Genomic DNA, 19,967 nt, shown 5'->3' on the forward strand with positions numbered 1-19,967 from the left:
GGGAAGGGGAGGGGGAAGGGGAGGGGGAGAGTTTTGTGCTTAGTCAGAAAGTTCCCAGACTGGGCTCAAACTTGTAGTCCTCTTGCCTCTGCAGAGCAATTACAGAATGTTGGGATTACATGCCAGATAAATTGATGATACTTTTATAAATTATAGCCTTTAAAATATTTTTTATCTGTGATCCTTTGTAATAGTAGACCAAAGCAAACATTTAATTTTTTTAGACCTACAGAGTTTTTGGCAAGAAAATTATGAAGAGAAATTTACTTCAATGATATAAGTTATAGTCATCCACGATTTACTGATGCTCATTGCTTTACCTGTACTAGCAGTGCTAATGTCTCAATTGTTGAACTACTTGTTATTTACAACATTGTATAGCTGAGCTGTGCTTTAAAATTCAAACATATTTATAGAATGTCTGTTATTTGCCAGGCATGGTAATATCTTGCTGAGGAAATGTCAGAAATGAAGGCTGGGAATCCTAAGCCCGTCAGTTTTGTTGGTACCATATAATGGGTGATACATCATGGTAGACACAGATGGGAGTAAGGGAAGACACACTCAATGGAATAATTATGGACTGGTAAATTCTCAGGAACCACAGGCTGTGGAGCCAGACTGCCTTTACTCTACACTTGAAGAAGGCACTTTCGAACTCTATGGCTCAGTTTTCTAATCTGTAAGATGAAGATAAATACATACAGCATAGCATGGTTGTGCTGGGTTGATGAGTCAGCATATGCCCCTGCTGGCACATAGCAAGTACTCTGGGACTGTTTGCAGCTATTGTCCATACCCACAGTGATGGCAGGATCAAGGGACAGACTCTGTCTTGGAGTTTGAGGCCCATTTCAGCTTTGTCTGCAAGGGTAAAAGTAGTTGTTTTTACTTTGCAATGACAAAAGCAATGATTTTCATCTTGGCCTTTTATTGTCTTCTGTCTGTGGGCATGGGAAGGAGGTTCTCTAGAATCAGCCCCTTTCCTCCAGATTGACAGGCTTTTTGGAGAGTGGGAACGTGTAAGGGTTGGACATTCTACAAGTGCATGAGCATAGGGACTTTTAAGAAGGTAAGACTTGGAGTGACAGCCTGCACCCGCCAAAGTTTAGTGGCCACAGGACACAGGAAATGATCTCTGCTTAGAGGACTAAATGAGCTAGTGTGTGCAAGTGTTCTGGGCACATACCTAGTACTCAAAAAACACATTTTGTAAATGAGAGTACTCAGAGCAATAAATTTTAAAATGTAAGTTTCCTGTTTTAAAATGTAAGTACCTCAGGGAGAACTGAGGTATTAGTCATTCATGCCTTACCTAGCGCTACATTAGTAAGATAATAGTATTGCTTAAAGCCACTGAGGAGTTTTGTGAAAAGGAATTTTCATTGCACTGTGAAGGTGAAGTAGAGGAAGCAGACCTAATGACTGTGGTGCAGAAGGACCCAGTGGCTCTTACACTGTCCTAAGTTGGATATGTATGGAACATTTTATTCAAATTCATACCCAAGTGATCCTTTCTGCTTCTTTTCAATCTATTTAAATATTTCCTCTAAATTAGTTTATATTACATGCATATTTGTTTAAAATGATTTCTTAAAAAATTTTATATATTTGGTCCAGGATCTCATTATGCAGCTAGGACTCGTAGTCCTCCTGCCTCAGCTGCCCCAGCGCTGGGAGTACAGGCATGCACTACCACTCCTGGTTTCCATGGCCCCCACGGCACGCCTGGGGCGGGGCTGGCACTGCATGCTGTGCCGAGGGAATCCAGCCCGGATCCTTGCACTTGCCTAGGCAGGCGCTTAGACTGCTGAGCTATCTCTATGACCCTAAAATGATTTTTAGGGAGGCAGCATGGTGTAAGAAAAACTGTTTAAAATGTTGCATTTTTCATTATCACGTTTACATTTTATATATGTTACTGGTTCTTTAGTATGTAACTTCATTTAACTTAGTTATATTTAATCTCTTATAAAACCAATTAACCTCCCTGAGTCTTTGTTTTCTCCATCATAAAATGTAGCTACAACATATAAATATCAGAAGATCAAAGTTGTTTTCATAGTGCCCAGCCCATAGTTAGCACACACAATACATGTTTAGTTTCTTCCACCTTTTCATTTTTGTCTATATTCTCCAAACTTTGTATTTAGTACCATATCACTATAAATAAATATTCTTATATTTCTGATTGAAATTGGTTAAAAACCTAGTAAAATCACAAAGACAAAGTACACTGCAATTTATTTTTATTTTTACTTATTTATTTAGTTGGATTTACGGGAACGGGGATTGAACTTAGGACCATGCATTTGCCAGGCAAGCCCTTATTCTACTTAGCTATCTTCCAGCCCCTAGCAATTTATCTTTAAATGTTTCAGCAAAAACATTGTTTTATAAGTATACATGGAGAGAAAAATAAAGTAAGTATGGCAAAATGTGAGCAATAGGTGAGACGAAGAGTGTGTGGTGTTTATTGTATTCTTCAAATTTTTGCTGAAAATGTTTCTTATTAATTCCTTATAATTGTATGATATTTAATGTTTAATTTTTAAAAAGATAAATAGCGTTATTATTTTGTATAATCAGGAACACGATCTTTAACTGCATTGTTCTCGTAGCAAAGCAGCACCCACAGGAATACCTTTCGTCTTTGTCACTTGCACTCTCGTGGAATCAGCCTTTATATAGTCAGCGTCTTAACGCCAGTGTGGTTGATGGCCGTTTTGATCCTTATGTTTATTAGCACAGAGATTTCCACAGGCAGATACTTCTCTTTCTTCCCCTTCCCCATAAGAAAGGTCAGCCAAAGTAAACAGATCGTATAGCTGGATATGTACTCTGTCTCACAAACCTTTCATTTCAACTTTACCTAGTCCCCCTTACCCACAAAAAAAGGTCACTCAAAGTAAATAGATAAGAAAGGTGGCTGGCTGTGAGCTCCAGTGCTGCTTCAAATGATTCATCTTTTAAGATACTGCCTTTAATTCCTCTACATCATTTTATGAAATTATAAGAAATCTTATGGCTAATGATATGACACTATTAATAGCATCTTCAGGAACCCCAGTTGAATTCTTAGCATGTTTAAAGATTTGTTTCACATTCTATACCTTGAGGTAGCTTAAATATAAATGTCTTTTTAACCCTGGCACAGTTCTGACTTTGCTGCCCAGGTCTGTCCGCCTTTACTACTGACATTAGGAAAGCATCTCAATGTAGTTGTTTGCTTTTCTTTTTAAGAAGGAGAATATATACATTCCATATGTGTTGAATTTTTATATGAATATTTTAGTACTACATATATTTTGTGTTATTAAGGCATTTTGCTTAATTATAGGATAAAAATGGTCTGTTTCATTATTTTGTCCCAAGCACTTGGGACATGGGTATGCTAACAAATGTTTGCAAAGTAAATAAATTATATGAAAAATTATGATAACTTTTAGTTATTCTCACTATAAAAGGTTGGAAAGGATTATGTTTTAATATGCTTTGCACTTTAGTTATGTTTGAAGTAGACATAATAAAATGGAATTCAGTGTGGTAAGTCCTGTTTGGAAGAGAAAATATTTTCTAAGCAGAAATCTAGCTGTTGTTTTTGTTAGTACTGACTAGGTTGAAATTGTACCATTTAATAACTTGGAATTAGGTATTGTGTGGGTATCCTGGTTGTTAACTAACATTGTAGAGAAACATTTTTTCCAACAATTGTGATATACAACTTAGTAATACATCTCTGTGAGCTTCATATTCCTGTGGGATAAGGTATTTATATGCATGAAACAGTAACTCCTAAGGTTGTTAAGAGGATAGTTCTTTTGTGTCCCAAAAGAATTTTTTCCATTTGACTTGTTTAAACTAGTAAGTTCTTGTGTTAATTATTGCTATACTGAAAAGATCTTTCTGCGAAATGCAATTTTATACATTAAATGCCAAGTGAAAAATGAAAATAATTTCCTATAAAGTAAAAAAAAATACATTAATTAGGAACTTGCAAGACTTTTGATTTTAAATAGCTTAATTTGTAATCAATAGGTGCAGAACATTTTCAGAATTATTTAGTACTAACATTTTTCATAAAGAATCAAACCAAATCCTCAAACCGTGTCTAATTCATAACCTAATGCAAGCTCATGAATAAATAGATTTAAATGGTGTGAAGAATGCTAAGCCTCAGCTCACTGCTGCGTAAGTCACTGCTTTGAACTTTGAATTGTGTTGATTAGTTCCAACAGAAAATTTATGGATTTTTGTCATTGGATTTGCATCACAATTTTTTAAAATTATGTTTTGTAGGCTCACTAAGGCAACTGGGTGGGTTTTTTGTGTGTATCTGTATTTTCATAGGTAGATGCTATTTTGCCCTTTTTTATGTAGTAGGAAATGAAAAAAAAAATCAATACATTTTATTATTTAGAAATATAGAGCAAAATACCAGAAGAAACAACTGAAAGATTTTAAAGTGATTGCTTATGAGGTGAAGGACTGAGGGGGCATTGTAGGAAGCTGCTATTTTGCTACAATCCTGATTTCTGCAATTATACTTTGTTTTCTCCTTCTGGGGAATTACAGATGCCTAAACCCAAACGTCTTGCATGCTAGGCAACTGTCCTATCACTAGGCTCTATCCCTAGCCTGTTTTTAAAACATTTTGAGACAGGGTCTTGCCCGGGCTGGCTTTAAACTTGTGATCCTCCTGCCTCAACCTCCCAAGTAGCTGGTATTATGGGCATGTGCCCCAGCACCAGGCATAATTATAGTTTTCTGAAAAGAAAGTAGGGCAGCGAGAATCCTTGGCTTCCCTCCTCTTAGTTATTTGCAGTATAGGGAGCCTTTTTTCATATTTGGTTCAACTGAGTACTACCAGGAGGTGGTCGTAGTTTTCATTGTTCTCTGAAAACTCAAGAATAAATAATTTACCCTTCAGGTTTATTTTGAAATGTTGTAAAAAAAAATGTTGGCTTAGTGGAATGAACCATGCAGAGAACAAGGGGGAGTAATTATTAATATTTTTATCCTAAATAAAATTCAGCAGAGTGTCTAATCTTTCTCCACTGTATCATTCACGGTACATGTTTGTGTGTATATGTGAAGTCCAAGTGTGTAAAGCAGAGACTCTTTGCAGGAGCTGAAGTAGGACAGGGAAAGTTTCTGAGGCTGTGGGTCCCACAGAGGGCCCCAGGAGGACTGCGGGAATGCGGCAGGGTCTGCACAGCACCAGAAGTTCTCTGTGTGCCTGCTCCAGGTTTTCCTCTTGCTACGCACTGTTTTCTCTCTTTTCCTCAAGTTTTCATGTTTGGACATCAATAAAGAGCAGAGTAATTGAGTTCGCTCTGGTTTTCTCCCTCTCCTCTTTGTCTCCTCCCCCTCGTGTCCAGCACTGTATCTGTCTGTTGCTGAGAAGAGAGTTGCTCAGAAAGGAGATGATTGCTAAATGTGCAGTCGTTCCGCAGCCTGGCAGTTCTTGGAGGTTCATTCACTGTGCTAAGCTGCCGAGGTGAGGACACTGAGGATTTCAAGGGATGGGGACTAAGTGAGCAGGGCACAGGTCGAGCCGCAGTGCTCAGGTGACATTCTCCTGCAGCCTCTCTTGCCGCTACCCACCTGTACCTCCGTGAAATGCTCTTTTGCTCCAGGTGCCCACGTTTTGGGGCCAGTTAGAGTCCAAATGTATATACCTGATTCTTATTGCTGGGATATCGGTGCTATTTCATGGGCAGGATTCTTTTGATTTTAATTCTTTTTTTGTTAAAATGTTTACTTGAAATCGAATTGCAAAAATTATTTCATGATTCCCCAATATGTGCTGGTCATGAAACCCTATAGGTTTCTTTTCTTTTCTTTCTTTCTTCCTTTTTTTTTTTTTTTTTTTTTTTTTGAGTCTCCTCTTACTGAAATGTGTGGCATTCTTCAGAAAGTCATCCTGTGTACACGTAGCTTGCAGCCTTAAGTACTCCCAGAGCAAGGCTTCCATCAGCCTAATGGTTTTCTTTCATTTGTCGAAGCACTCTAGGCTTTATGGTATGTAATTCCTTGGCCTAATGTTTATTGTGATGAGCCCCTCTAAAATATTGATCTCAGTGAAGTTTTAATTGAAATAATGTAATTAATTCATTTTGCTAGAAAAGCCAGCCTATAATTATTTAATCTGGAAAGTTTCATCTTGAAAGTTTGTAAATGTAGTAAAGTTTCTGAATGTTTGTGGTTAAGTGTTCTAAAAGTCATTTTTGAAAATTATCCAGTACTTTAAAAAAATTAATCATACGTTCCTCTTTTAGCAGGCAGTCCTTTTCTGTTTAAACTTTATTTTTGTGATTATAAGTTACAAAAACAGCCAAGCAGCTCTCCAACGCAGTCAGGCAAATATAAGTGAGCCTAACATTCAACAAACATTTTTGAGAGAATGAAAATAAATTTAACTCCTTTTAAAATTGTTTTGCTTACCTACAGTTCATTTATTTATTTATTTATTTTTGAGCTTTCACAATGCTTATTAAATTCTAGTCTGGTTTAACAATAGCTGATTTTATAGACATCAGCCCATGGTAGACATGTTTACTGAGTGAAAGCCATTCAGAGATTTAAGTCCTGGTTTTCTGTGGACTAAGCAATAAGGTAACCACACAAAACACTGTGGATGATGACATGCACCTGCTCAGAGTTTTCATGCGAGACGTTATCAGACTATATACTTGCTAATAATATTTAATGCAGTAGAGTTAGTGACTGTAGTTCTTACGTAATTTAATTGTAAGTACCTCAGTGCGATAACATTTGGATAGTTTTACTGAACTTTCCAAATTAGCCTAATATTAAGGAAAATATAGGGTGAAATGAAAATTGAACAGAAAGAGACTGTTCTAAAAGGAAGAACAAAGAAGCCAAATGTTGAGATGGAAAAGTCAAATTTACACAGCTTGAAGGAAGACATCAAGTATGGATTTTACAAATCAAAGGTTTAAAAACTCAGTGCTGCGCAAATCCTCCTTAAAAGCTGAGTTAAAAATAGTGTGCCTATAAAACTGTTATTTTCTGTCTTAAACAGTACCTAGTCTTTGATCGAGAAAGGTCACAACAGTTAAATGAGTGGAATTACTTGCTTTTATTTTACCCCAGGTGGTGGGCACAAAGCGATCCTCCTTAATAAAGTTGACAATTAGTTTCACTCAGAACATTTTTAATACTGAACATTAAAAAAGTTTCATCTTAAAATTTGTTCTGCAGTCCAAATATACAACAGCTTGGAAAACAATGTTTAGAAAACAAAAGCCAATGTAAAAAAAAAAGCCACACACATTTTTCCCCCCAGATTCTCGGTTGATCCCAACATGGTCATGTTTGAGAGCCACTGCCACTGCCCTGCTGGCTTTTTCTTTCTGCCCACCTGCTGAAGTTACTAGTATTTCTTCTAATGGGAATTTATCAAATCTGTATTTGTTGAGTTAAGGATGAGAAGCGTTGCTTCAGGTGGTGCTTCCCAAGGCCAGAGACAGGGTAAAATAACCACAATAGTCCAGGTTTCTATGGCTCAGCTTCTACAGTTTTCTTACTGCATCATCAATGTCAGAAATCTGCTCCTTCAGCTAGCTCCACAGCTCTGGATTTAAAAAACCACCTTTTCTTCTTGGTTTCATTTCACCTTCTGGATCCACCCAATATTCTCTAATATCAATTAGAACTTTCCCTTTAAAGTCCTGAACACTGACATATCTCATTTTCCATCTGAAACATATTACCATCTCTGCTGCTGCAGCTCTGCTTGGAAGATGACAGAGCTCTTGAAGTGTCGTCAGTCTTTTGCTTCTTTACAGATTTTTCTGGAGCAACTTGCTTTTCCCTTTTTAACTTTTTGTCAACTTCACTGTCAGCATCACTGCCTGAAGAGCGCAAGTTCCTTTGATTCAGGCGTTGCTCCGCTGCTGCAGTCGATGGCCTCCTGCTCCCCACAACTGACCAGTTCTTAGCTTTAAATACCCCAGGAAATGATACATATAATGAAATAGTAAGCCCGTGACTTCACGTGCTTTCCTCAGGGGAGAGTCATTACAGAAGATTGTAGGCTGGTGACAAAGGAGCTGGATGGTCCTCAAGTTAGGAAGAGACAGCTGAGTGGCTCAGAGGATGTGCATAAAAAGTTAGAGAGCGAAGGGATTCCTAAACTTCTTGTCAGGGAAGTTCAGATTCACTCTGCCTCATAACTTCCTTAGGGTATTATTTTTGAGTTTTAGTTGCCTGACTACTGGGAGTCCTGGCGTGGGTTCTGGCTGATGAAATGCTCTATGTAGGTTCAGGAAATAGAGGTGAACTGACTTTTGTTGAACTTCTAGAGTGTTAATCAAAACTACCTGAAGAATCACATATCCTTCTGCCCCACCTGTATTCTAAATTCCTTACAGAAAGAGTGACTGTCAGCAAGTTTTAATGGAAAAGGTACTGGTGTGCTGTCAGTAGACCATATATCCATGTAACCATGGATGGCTTGCTTTCTTTGAACCTCATGTTTTCCTCTCTGAAATGAGATTGTACCCATTATGTTTACTTGAGAGTTTTTGTGATGATAAAAGGCACTTTTGTAAAATAATGAGAAAGCACTGTTCAAACTGCCAAATGTAAAATGTGCAGCTCTGTCTTGCTGAGGACAGAGAGAGTGAAGTGAAGAGCTCAGTCTTGGATCGTCTTTCTTATCACTGGGGAGCAAAGCTAATAGTGACATAGTTCTGTTATTTTTAGCATTAGTATAGAAGAGAGGGGCCTTTTATAGCTGATTTGCGGAGTTCAACTAAATGAGATAATACTGTGATTTTTCTGTGAAAGGTCCTGCCTATTCTTTGTCTCCTACACTTGCCTTGCCCCAAAGTTTTGCCTCCCCTCTTGTCCCTGGCCCAGAGTGTGACAACTGTCTAGAGCAGTGGTTCTCAAAGTGCCGTCTGGTGCCCAGCACATCAGCGCCGCTGGGCACCTGTTTCTCTTGAGTTCTCCAGCAAGTCCATCCTGCTGGGTGTGGTAACAAGCTCGCCAGGTGCTTCAGGTACAAACCTAAGTTTGAAAACTCCTGACTTAAATCAGTGACTCAGTTCATGGGGCACGCCCCCTCCCGGGTCAGTGCTCCATCCTGCTGCACAATGTAATCGCCTGGAGGATGTTTGAACCGCTCCGGGCTCGTGGGGACACTGGGCTCATTAAAATCTGGGTTTCCAGGGGTGGGACACATGCATCTGTGCATACACACATACACACACACACACACACACACACACACACACACACACACATATATTTTTCCTCCAGATTCTCAGTTGATTCCAACATAGTCATGTTTGAGAGCCACTGCCACTGCCCTGCTGGCTTTTTCTTTCTGCTCACCAGCTGAAGTCACTAGTATTTCTTCTAATGGGAGTTTATCAAATCTGTATCTGTTGAGTTAAGGATGAGAAGCGCTGCTTCAGGTGGTGCTTCCCAAGGCCAGCTGGGTAAGCATCCAGTTTTCCTGGGAAATGCTTTCTGGATCCCATTTAGATCTTCTCAACTGGCATTTTCAGGTGCATGGCTAAAGAATGTGTTATTTTCTCAATGTCTGATCTATTCTTGGCTCATCATTTAGGAACCATGCCTATAGGTGATTAGAAAGTTACTTTATATTCTTACTTTGTGAAATAGGCCTTTGGGGTTTTTTTGTGCTTAATGCACTTATTTATTAATTCATTTATTTTTTAGATATCCATATGTAAGGCTATTTTATATATGAAGCGGGTATAAAGAAGAATAGAGCACTTTTGCTGAATTCATGGAGCTTAATGCCTCTGAAGATGAAGCAAGATCTATAGAGAAACAAATGCATGGAATTATAAGTACTTTGACAGAAACCAGAAGCATGGGGCTAAGTCTTGATTATTTTCTGTTCCGTTAATCATCATTATTCCTATTAATTACTCTCCCCAAGTGCGTCTCTAGCCCATCAGCTTTCTTCATCACTGCCGCCATCGCCTGAAGTCCTCACTTCTACCATCTTTCTAGATCATGGGTCTCTCCGTACGCACACCTAGCCCCAAGGTCCATTCTTTTCAGAGGCCAGAGATACGTAGAAAGGCCAAGCTGACCAGAAGGAAGGATGTTGATAATATGGGAAACTGACTGGGAACCCTTTGTACTATCTTTACAGAGATCATATAAATTTAAAACTTTTCTAAAACAAAAAAGTTTATTAAACTGTTTTGTTTCATTTAGGCTGGCTTCGAACTTGCTGTTTAACTCAAGCTGGCCTTAAACTCACAATCTTCCTGTTGCAGCATCCCAGCTGCTGAGATTACAGTCGTGTGCTACTGCAACTAACCCTTAATTTAAAAAAAAGGCAAAACCAAATAAATGTGCTGGGTAAAACCTTTTAGTGGTGTGTGTGTGTGTGTGTGTGTGTGTGTGTGTGTTAACACTGAAGAGAAAATCCTGGGGCCAGGGAGATGGCTCTGTAGAATAAGCACTTTCCTGGCAAGAGCAAGGGCCTGAGTTCAAATCCCTGATTCCACCAAAAAGAAAAAAAAGAGAGAAAAAATCCCAAACTTCTCAGGGCAGGTTTGGCCGGCTTGAGTTGTGGGGATCAAACCACAGCTACCTGAGCCTCACTGCTTTGTTGAAGCAGCCACTTAAAGAACTGAGCTAAGGGGTGTGCCCCCAAACTTCTCTAATGGCCGTAAAGGCCACATGACCTGGCTGCCTACCTCCTGGGACAGCCCTCCCTTTCCCTGTTCAGCCCTTTCTCCCTGCTCCAGCCCAGTCATTCATTGCCTGGCTTCTTACTGACCAGGGTGAGTTGCACTTCTGCTTTCCACCTAGTAAGCTTTTAGCTCTCAGATCTCAGCTCAGGGTCAGTTCCTCACGTCATTCTTCCATCATCCAGCATTTTCTTTTCGGGGCACTTATCAATTGGGATTATGTTTCTGTTTTGGTGATTTTTTACTTTTAATTTAATTTTTAGTTTTTATAGTGTTGGGGATTGAACCCAGGGCCTTACCTGTGCTAGCACATGCTCTGCAGGTAAGTTGTACCCTCGGCCCTGTTGTCATGATTAGGGTCAAGTTTCAACTTGATTGAGTTGAGATGACACAGAGGGATCATGGGAGCACACCTCTTTTGTCCAGGTGGGTCATGGAGAGTGGCCGTGGAGCCTGGGTCTGATACCTGTCTGCCTGGGCTCCGACCCTCTTCTCTGCTCTGCTTCCTAGCCATCATGAACTAAGCAATTTTGCTCTGCCACACCCCTGGGCTGCCATGTCTGCCTTGGAACCAGCCGGTCATGGACTGGAACCTCAAACAAATTAAACCTCTTGTTGTTGACTATGGTATCTTAGCAGTGAGAAAGTCGTGTTGGTGATTTTCTTTTTGAATGTCTATTTCACAGAACTGTGAGCTGCAGAAAGGCAGAAGCATTACGTTCTGCTTATTGTGCTTAGCACAGTACTGGCACATAGTAAGACTCAGAAATTGTTAATGACTGAGTAATCTAATGAAGAGAAAAGAAGCATTGTGGCATTTTTTGCCTATTGCTGTAGAGGCTACTGGATCTAAGCAATGCAAATGGAGCATATTATAATAGTGCAATTTGATTAAAATTCTAAAGACATAGCTAAAATTAATATATAAGACATTAAAAACTAGCCAGAATACTTCCCCTTATTTAGCAAACACTGTTAGCAAAGAATTTAGTTATCAAGGAATTATAAAGAATTAGTGACTGACTCATAAGTTGAGAACATGAAAGGAAAAGGAAGAACTTTTAAAATATTTTGAACTTGGACTAAGTGTCTGCTTTGGCAAGCATAGGGACCAGGGCTTGATCCTCAGCCCCTCATGCCACGCTGGCCACATCCCTGGGGCACACAGAACCAGTAGACAAGAGTCCAGGTGCGATGGTGCATGCCTGTAATCCCAGTGCTGGGGAAGCTGAAAACAGGAGGATCACTACAAGCCTGAGCTGCTTAGTGAGACCCTATACCAAATATATATATATATATATATATATATATATATATAGTATATATATACATATATATATTTACCAAATATATATGTATATATATACTATATATATATTTTAAACTTTATGTTCAATTTAAAATATTAGCATAGATATTTCACATTACATTTTAGCAAATTGGAAATTAATATCAGCTCAATTTATGAAATAATTTTGATGTTTTATTGATTACAGAGATGCATGCTTGATAAAGAATTGCAGAGTCAGAAGGCAAAAATAATGCAACTGAACCATTGTATTACGATCTGTCATTTCATTGAAAAGTGTTCTTACAGTTGTGTCATATTTTTAATCGCTGGAAACCTGTCCAGTGTATTTACTTCCCAGGAGAGCGCCTCAGTAGTCTGATTTCATCAACCAGGAGACAAAAAGGCACCAAGTAGTACATAAACTGGGCTCAAACAAACATTTCCCTTAAAAGTAATGTGCTTTATTTGCCTGCTTGATGACATGTGCAGCCTGGCTTCTTCCATTAGAAGGAATCATTTTACTTGAGTGATGGAGGATAGATATATATCCTTGAAGGGATACTGGAGTCCTGGAGACGGTGCAAGGAGAGATTTCCATCACTCCCTTCCTTATGAACCCTGCAGCGATGCCCACTCCCCTCCTGACAGCTTACCCTTTCTTAGTGGGAAGGGTGTTAAGTGGATACATCTGGAATTGTGCATGTCACACTGTTAATAATGGGTGCAGGTAAGGAATGGGAATGGAGGAAAGTATTCCTTTTGTTATTAACCAGTTGTGATGAAAAATAAATTTCTGTATGTGTGTATATCTCCTAGCTTTTGGTTTTCTCAACCTATTTTAGCTGTGTAATCTCATTTTTTCTTTGGGTCTGGGCCTTGGAATTGAACTTGGGTCTCTCTACCATATCCCCAGCCTTTTTTGTTTTTTATTTTGAGACAGAATCTCACTAGGTTGCCCAGTCTGGTCTCAGTCTTGTGATCCTCCTCCTTCAACCTCCAGAGTAGCTGCAATTGAGCAATTGTAGTAAATGATTTTTTGATAATATTTTAAAGTACTGAAGGTTACTTTTAAATTATATATATTAGCTTGTATGTTTCTGGCTTTGCTGGGTCCTGAGTCCCCTTAAGTTTAAGAAAACTGAAGCTTCAGTTCTCCACATGTGGCAGATCCTCTCAAGGCAAAGGCTGGCTTCCCTGTTCAATTTGCTGCTCTGAGTCTTCACTTAGTTTTATCTTAGCAATACTCATGTGTGCTTTTTTTTGACATTTTTGTGATGGTGATTGTTTTTAGGTTTTTTCTAAGATTTTTCATTGTTTTTAGAATATTGGTCTAGGTACCTCGTGTGTATCTAGACTGTAATAAAAGCATCAGGTATTAGATCATTTCTGTCAGAGCTGTGAAGTGGTAAGACAGCTGACACTGCTTTTGCTAGTCCCCAGACTAAAACCCCATCCAGCAAACTGTCTCTTCAAAGTTTTAGCATGTATTTGCTTGATAAAGTGTTTTGCAGAATGTGAGTAAATCCTGGATACTTATTCCCAGGATAAGGTGGTGATGATGACCTTGAGGTGTTGAACTTGATGTCACATTTAGCTCTACATAAGGCAAATCCGAATGGACATTGTGCAGAGTACCTCAGCCTCCTGATGGGTGACTTCCCCATCGCACTGTGGGGCTCAGGTTGGGTGGCTTCATCTATTTACTCTTGTTAGGCATCTGAGTTTTCAGGGAACGTTTGGTCTTGTTCTTTGTGCAGCTTTTTCTTACCTGGCTTAAATCAACAATAATAGAAAGGGCACCCGATAACCCTGTTGCTGTTTATTATCCCTGAAAAGTTATACTGAAAGGAACCAATTCTTACTATAGATTTATTTTTTTTTCTGCCTTGACTGTTGCCCTTGTGCCCGGCCACCCTGCCTTGTGCCAAGGCCCCTGGCTTGCACTGTTGCCCTTGTGTCCAACCGCCCTGCCGTGAAGCTGGCTGATTATGGACTGAAGCCTCCACAAAGTGTGAGCTGAATAAACCTTTCCCTTCCTTAATTTGGGGCGTCAGGTCATTTGTCTCAGCAGTGAGAGAAAAGTAACTAAGAAGTGTTGAAGACATTCTTCATTACATAAGCATAGGGTTTCTTGTCTGTAAACCCCTGAGGGAACATTTCTTCTGCATGTTCTAGAGGAATGTGGTTAGATATAACAGAGTCTGGAGCCTGCTGGTGTGTTTTTTCCCTGGGCTGCTAGAAAGCATCTTGAGGTTCTCTCCTGTCAAGCATACTTGACTTCATGGGATATTTTTTATTTACCAGTCTCACCAAAGGTTCCAACTTGCTTTTCCTATCCTTCATTTTCCTTTATCCCATTTTTGCCATATTAAACGTGTATTTTAAAAATAATGAATTTTTGGGAACATAGTGGATATATGCAAAATCATTTATTTCGTTGTTTCAAATAATGCAAATCAATGTGTAACCAGGTTTTATAAATGAAATTATACAATTATATTTACTTTTGCTTAAACATTATCAAGGTTCAGAAAATTTAATTTCAGTGCAGTTCACTGTCTAGACCCAAAGGAGCAAATATGCAAAAATAGTAAGAGACCACCATTAGGATTTCTGAGGCCTTCTTTTATTTGAACAGGCAAATTTTCAAAAGTAAAATTATTCTCCCTACATATTCTATAGCTTTCAGTAATCTGATAGTCACTGAACTGTTTATTCAGTGACTTTTTGCTACCTACATGGTAGACACAATTCTTTTCAAAATTTAATAGGGCCAACTGCATTTATTAGGGAAATAATATCACCAAGTTAAACAAACTGTGACTGTTGGCTCTGTGTGTTTACTCTCTTTCAAAGAGATCTGCCCAACTTCAAAGTGTTTTATGTTGTAGATCATTAGAGAAGATGAATAAGGCTATGACTATGATTCTGAATGTGCCAGTTTTATAGTATGTTTAGAGTCAAATAAAAAAAGATGATGAGCAAATAAAGCTTTAGAAAGCGAAAGTACTATTTTGTGTATTGAAAATTGGGCAAATTCTACTTGGAACACTAGAAATCAGAGCTGTATTATGGTAAATATCACTCCCAGTCTATAGAGGAGGAGTAGAATACATAATATTGGCCCAGGAAAACACATTCCTGGTTGTCTTAACTCTGGAAGTTACCTTGATGTGGAATTTATAAGAAAGGCTGTGCCTCAAAAATGATAGTTTCAGAATTACAGAGAGCTTTACAAGAGAACAGATTTATTTAAAAAATTTGAATTGCTGTTGAAATGTAAATTAAACTTAAGATCTTTTCATGTCTCTTGTTGAGAAATGAAGTAGAATTTAAAATCACAAAATGTCAGTTCATTTAATCCAGTATTCTTGTTTCAGAGATATGCATGTTTAGAAACTGCTGCAAGGGCACACAGTGTCTCTCATCTCACATGTCCTGGTACAGCATATTTTTTTTTTCTAAACAAAAACTTGTTAAGTGTCCACCCTGCAAGTTGGCCAAATGGGAATGCAGTAACCTTTTACAAGGACAGATTGATTAATAATTTTGTTTGTTTTTTGATCTAATAGGATGAAGGACATGTTTTTCCTTATTAGATTTTTATGTAGATCAGTAATGGCTCTGCATTTATAGATTTGTTGAGCTTGTTTGATAAAGTTTATTTTCTATGAAAAATAACCTATTTTTTTCTTAATGTGTTTAGGAGTTTTAGCACTTACGTTGTTTCCTTTTGTTTACCTTTACAGATTCTGGAACTTTTCAAAGCCTGACCCTCTTCTTGAAACAGTGGAGCATCATACAGAGTTCACTTGTGGCTTAGATTTTAGTCTTCAGAGTCCCAGTCAGGTAATGACTCCACCCTTGTATTTTGTTGTTCCTACCCATACAGTTCACAAGGGGGATGTGTTATCTGCTATGCTTTGTTATATGAACTATAACTCTTGAGTGATGAACTAGTGGGGAATGAAACGTATTCAGAAAATGCCTCTTAACAGACTGACTTCTTTGAAAGGAAAAGGAGCCTTCCTTCCCATGAGGTGTGTCTAACATGTTGGTGGCTTTGAGGAGGCCTGTCCCAGTAGTGGAGTGAAAAGAGAAAGATGGAATGGAGGAGATCCGTCCCCAGAGGTTGGCGGGGGTCAGGCATGTGTGGTCCTAGTCAGCTCTAAGCAGTTGACAACATGAGCAGGTCATTTCCCTCTAGACTGTCGCCTTCATCTCCACACCCTAAGCCCAGCAGGAAGCTTCAGGTGGAGAATGAAGTAGGAGAGAATTTCTGCTTTAACAAATAAACTTTTTATTTTCCCCTTTGAAGGACTGGAGAGTAAATGTTTTGTTCTCTAATCTTCAGCTTTTTTTTTCTTTTAAAGCAATTTTACTTTCAGAAACTCTGTATTGACTGGTAAGATAATTATACCTGTGTTCTATCCTACTTTTTATTTCATTTAATTTTTAAATTTATGTATTTGGTACAGGGTCTCACTATGAAGCTCAGACTTATAGTGATCCTACTATTTTCAACCTCCCCAGCACTGGGATTACAGCTGTGCACTACCACGCCTGGTCTCAGGGCTGGCTTAGTGTGCCTGGTGGTGGGGCCACCGTGGCATACAGTACCAGGGAATTGAACTCTGGTCCCTACACTTGCCTAAGCAGGAGCTTAGTCCACTGAACTATCTTGCCAACCCTTTATCCTAGTTTTTAAAAACTTGTTATGTTCCCATTGATGCCTAGCAATATCAAGGAAAAAATCCTATGCGAATATATATTAAGCATTCACATACGTATGTTTTATTAGCTCTACTCTGTGAGTCCCAGACAGCAGTGTGTGGTATATGAGGCTGCTCCATTTGCTTTGTTTTCCAAGTTTGGAAAATACCAAGAATTTTCTAAGTCCTCCATAGACTGGCCTTTTTAAAAGGAACCTTGTGAACAGAGAATTTATCAATGACATCTCTCCTTGAAGAATAAATAAGATTTTATTGCGAGATCAAGCATTGTGTTTCTAGCCTGACAATTGCTGCCTGTCTCTTCCAGCTGGATAACCAAATTCCATTTGTACTCAGGCAATAGTTGGTGTTGAGCAGGACTCTTTGAGTTGTAAATAAGCAGGCAGAGTCCAGGGCATGCTGCACAGTTTAAATTCCCAGAAATCTCCTGAGTTCACTCATAATGAAAACAGTTTTTAACACTGGGACATCTTGGATTGAGTTCTTCATCTCATTCACTTATTCTTTTTTATTTTAAAGAAAATAAAAAATTTTAAAAATAATACAGAGCCAGATGATTGGAAATTAGCAGTGGTTGTTCTATTGCATATCGTTAGCTTCTAAGTAGTTGTTCTCATTTATTCTTTTAAGCTATGTTTTCATACTCCAGACCTTGTATTAGGTGCAGGGGAATTGAGGGTGGAATACAAATAAGCACGGCCCCTGACTTCTTAAAGCGTTAATAACCCAAGTTACATCAGATCATCAGATCATGAATGTAAGTGGATGACTGTGCCAGGTTCTGTGAAAGAGAAACTCATTGTGCTTCGTGTCCTCCTAGGCAGAATTTGTCTTTGACCTGTTTGAGGGATCCTTAGGAAACGAGGCTCCAGTAATGGAGCTGGTGTCATCAGTCCAGAGAGACAGAAAAGTGATAGACTGGTGATGTGGGCAACAGGGCTACTAGAGTACTTGAAAGTGGAAGAATATTTGTCTTCTTAGTAGTATAGTATTCAATACTAGAATTTAAAAAATATGTATTATTTGTCATATTTTTAAATATTGAGTGTTGAGATTATTAATCAAATTTTACGTGTTTTCTGATATTAATGTGCTCAAGCTGTCATAACAAAATAGCAAGTCTGGTTGCTTAAACAATAGAAAGTCATTTCACAGTTCTGGAAGCTCTAAGTCACAGATCAAGATCTGATAGGAAGTTTCCAGTGAAGGCTGTCTTCTGGCGTGTAAATAGTGGCTTTGCAGCTTTGTTTTTCTGTGTTGCATGTGAGGAGGAGGGAAGGAAGAACATTCTGCTGTCTCTGCTCATAAGGATGTGAAATACTGTCAGCTCTGGACTCCATCCCTATGACCTTATTTGAGCTTCACTACTTCTGTCTCAACACACAGTCATGTTGGTTATTGGGGTTGCAACCTATGAATTCTGGTGAGTGACACCATTCAGTTCATAGAAGTCTATATTCAGGGTTAGTCAGTTGTTCTTTTAAGTTTTGTTGTGTGTTATATAGGTCATATTATTTATTATTATGTAATGTATTTTTAATCCCCTGAAAGTATTCTTACTTTCTGTTGATGTTTTTATGACATTCACCAATTGACTTATTCTGTCATATTTATTGACACGGTATTTGTCAAGTGCTCTGTAATAAGCATTGATTTAGGTACTGAGAAAAGGTAGTGTCAGATATCTGGTAGACCAGATGTCTACTGTCATGGAGCTTACATACCGTAGGAGAAATCTAACCATCAAGTAAACAAATAAGATGACTACATGTAGTGGCAAATGTTGTTCAGTGTGATAGAGACCTTTGAGAGAGGGAGTACTTCTGCTTAAAAGGTCTTATCAAAGGCTGACTGAGAAAATGAAGTTTGAGCTGAAAACTAACAACATGGAGCCGGCCATCAAAGAATCTAAGAAAAATATTTTTCACGGAGATAATCAGTTTGGTATCATTAAGGGACAGCAAGAAGGCCAGTGTGGCTGGAGCCCAGAGGAAGAGGGAGAGTGATAGGACATAGACAGGAACCAAATTGTGTAGGGTCTTGTGACCCATATGGCAGTTTCCCCTATGATTACATTATAAAGCCATTGAAGGTTTAAAGCAGGACAATGATAGAACCTGATTTGTGATTAAATAATAATCCCAGCAGCTATGGGAGAGTAGACTGTGGATTAAATGAAATTAGGAGGCCAGCTGGGAGACCCTTGACTAATCTAGGCAAAGACGATGGTGAGTTAAGGTTAAGTTCTGAAGGTGGAGAGATGGAAAGATTAAGAATATGTATGCTGAGCCTTATTAAATTGTTGAAACTTTTGTGTGCTCTGCCCTAACATTTCAAAGATAGCAATAGTAGAAATAGTGGCTGATTTGGAATGGGCAGTAAAAGAAACAGAATAGGTTTTACTTCTAGGATTAGGAGACACTGTGGGCAATGGTGTAATTTAGTGAGCTGAGAGGGGAGTCTGGGGCCAGGAACAGCTAACAACTATGTTTAAGATATGTCCTGTGAGATACTGAGATGGGAGATCTACTGGCAGTTAGAAATAGGTTTGTTCACCTTAGGGAACAAATTAAAGTAAAAGTAAAAGTAAAAGTAAAATGTGTGACAGCAATAGAACAGGGGAAGTGAAGGAGGAATTGGAAGAGTTCCAGAGTAAAGTTCTTACTCCAAGGTGATAGAATGTTAGTTGAAGGTAGGTTGTAATAAATTCAAAATATGTATTGCAAACCCCATGGTAACCATCAGGAAGTTTTCATCAAAAGGTAAACTAACAAACTAGTACAGCTAACAAGATAGTCATTGAGTAAAGTAGAATTATAAAAATGATCAGTTTACCTAACATCAGTTAGCTAACATTATAAAGATCATATATGAAAAACCATCAGCCAACATTACACTCATTGATAAGACTGAAAGCAGTTGGTGAAGCGACACATGCCTATAATCCCATCACTTGGGAGGCTGAGGCAGGAGGATCACTGTGAGTTTGAGGCCAGCCTGAACTGCATAGTGAGCCTCTGGCTCAACAAACAAACAAAATATGTCTGAAAACTTTTTGTCTAAAATTGAGAATAATCAAGAAGATCATACACCATGACCAGGTAGGATTCATCCCAGGGATGCAAGGATGGTTCAATATTTGAAAATCAATAAATGCAATACACTATATCAATAGAGCGAAAACTAAAAACCACATGATCATCTCCATTGATGTAGAAGAGGCTTTTGACAAAG

General features: G+C 38.6%; 1 protein-coding gene across 2 annotated transcripts in view; it reads left to right on the top strand.

Moving 5' to 3' along the window:
- Positions 1–19,967, top strand: part of Pex7 (peroxisomal biogenesis factor 7) — an 83,261-nt gene that overhangs the window by 48,241 nt on the left and 15,053 nt on the right. For both annotated transcript variants that reach the window (XM_004628532.2, XM_023712275.1), the window contains exon 9: positions 15,750–15,849. In XM_004628532.2, the coding sequence (XP_004628589.1) occupies positions 15,750–15,849 (100 nt within the window). The remainder of the gene's footprint in view (positions 1–15,749; positions 15,850–19,967) is intronic.

The sequence above is a fragment of the Octodon degus genome, unplaced genomic scaffold (genome assembly GCF_000260255.1).
Source record: "Octodon degus isolate 3935 unplaced genomic scaffold, OctDeg1.0 scaffold00024, whole genome shotgun sequence".
Classification (NCBI taxonomy): domain Eukaryota; kingdom Metazoa; phylum Chordata; class Mammalia; order Rodentia; family Octodontidae; genus Octodon; species Octodon degus.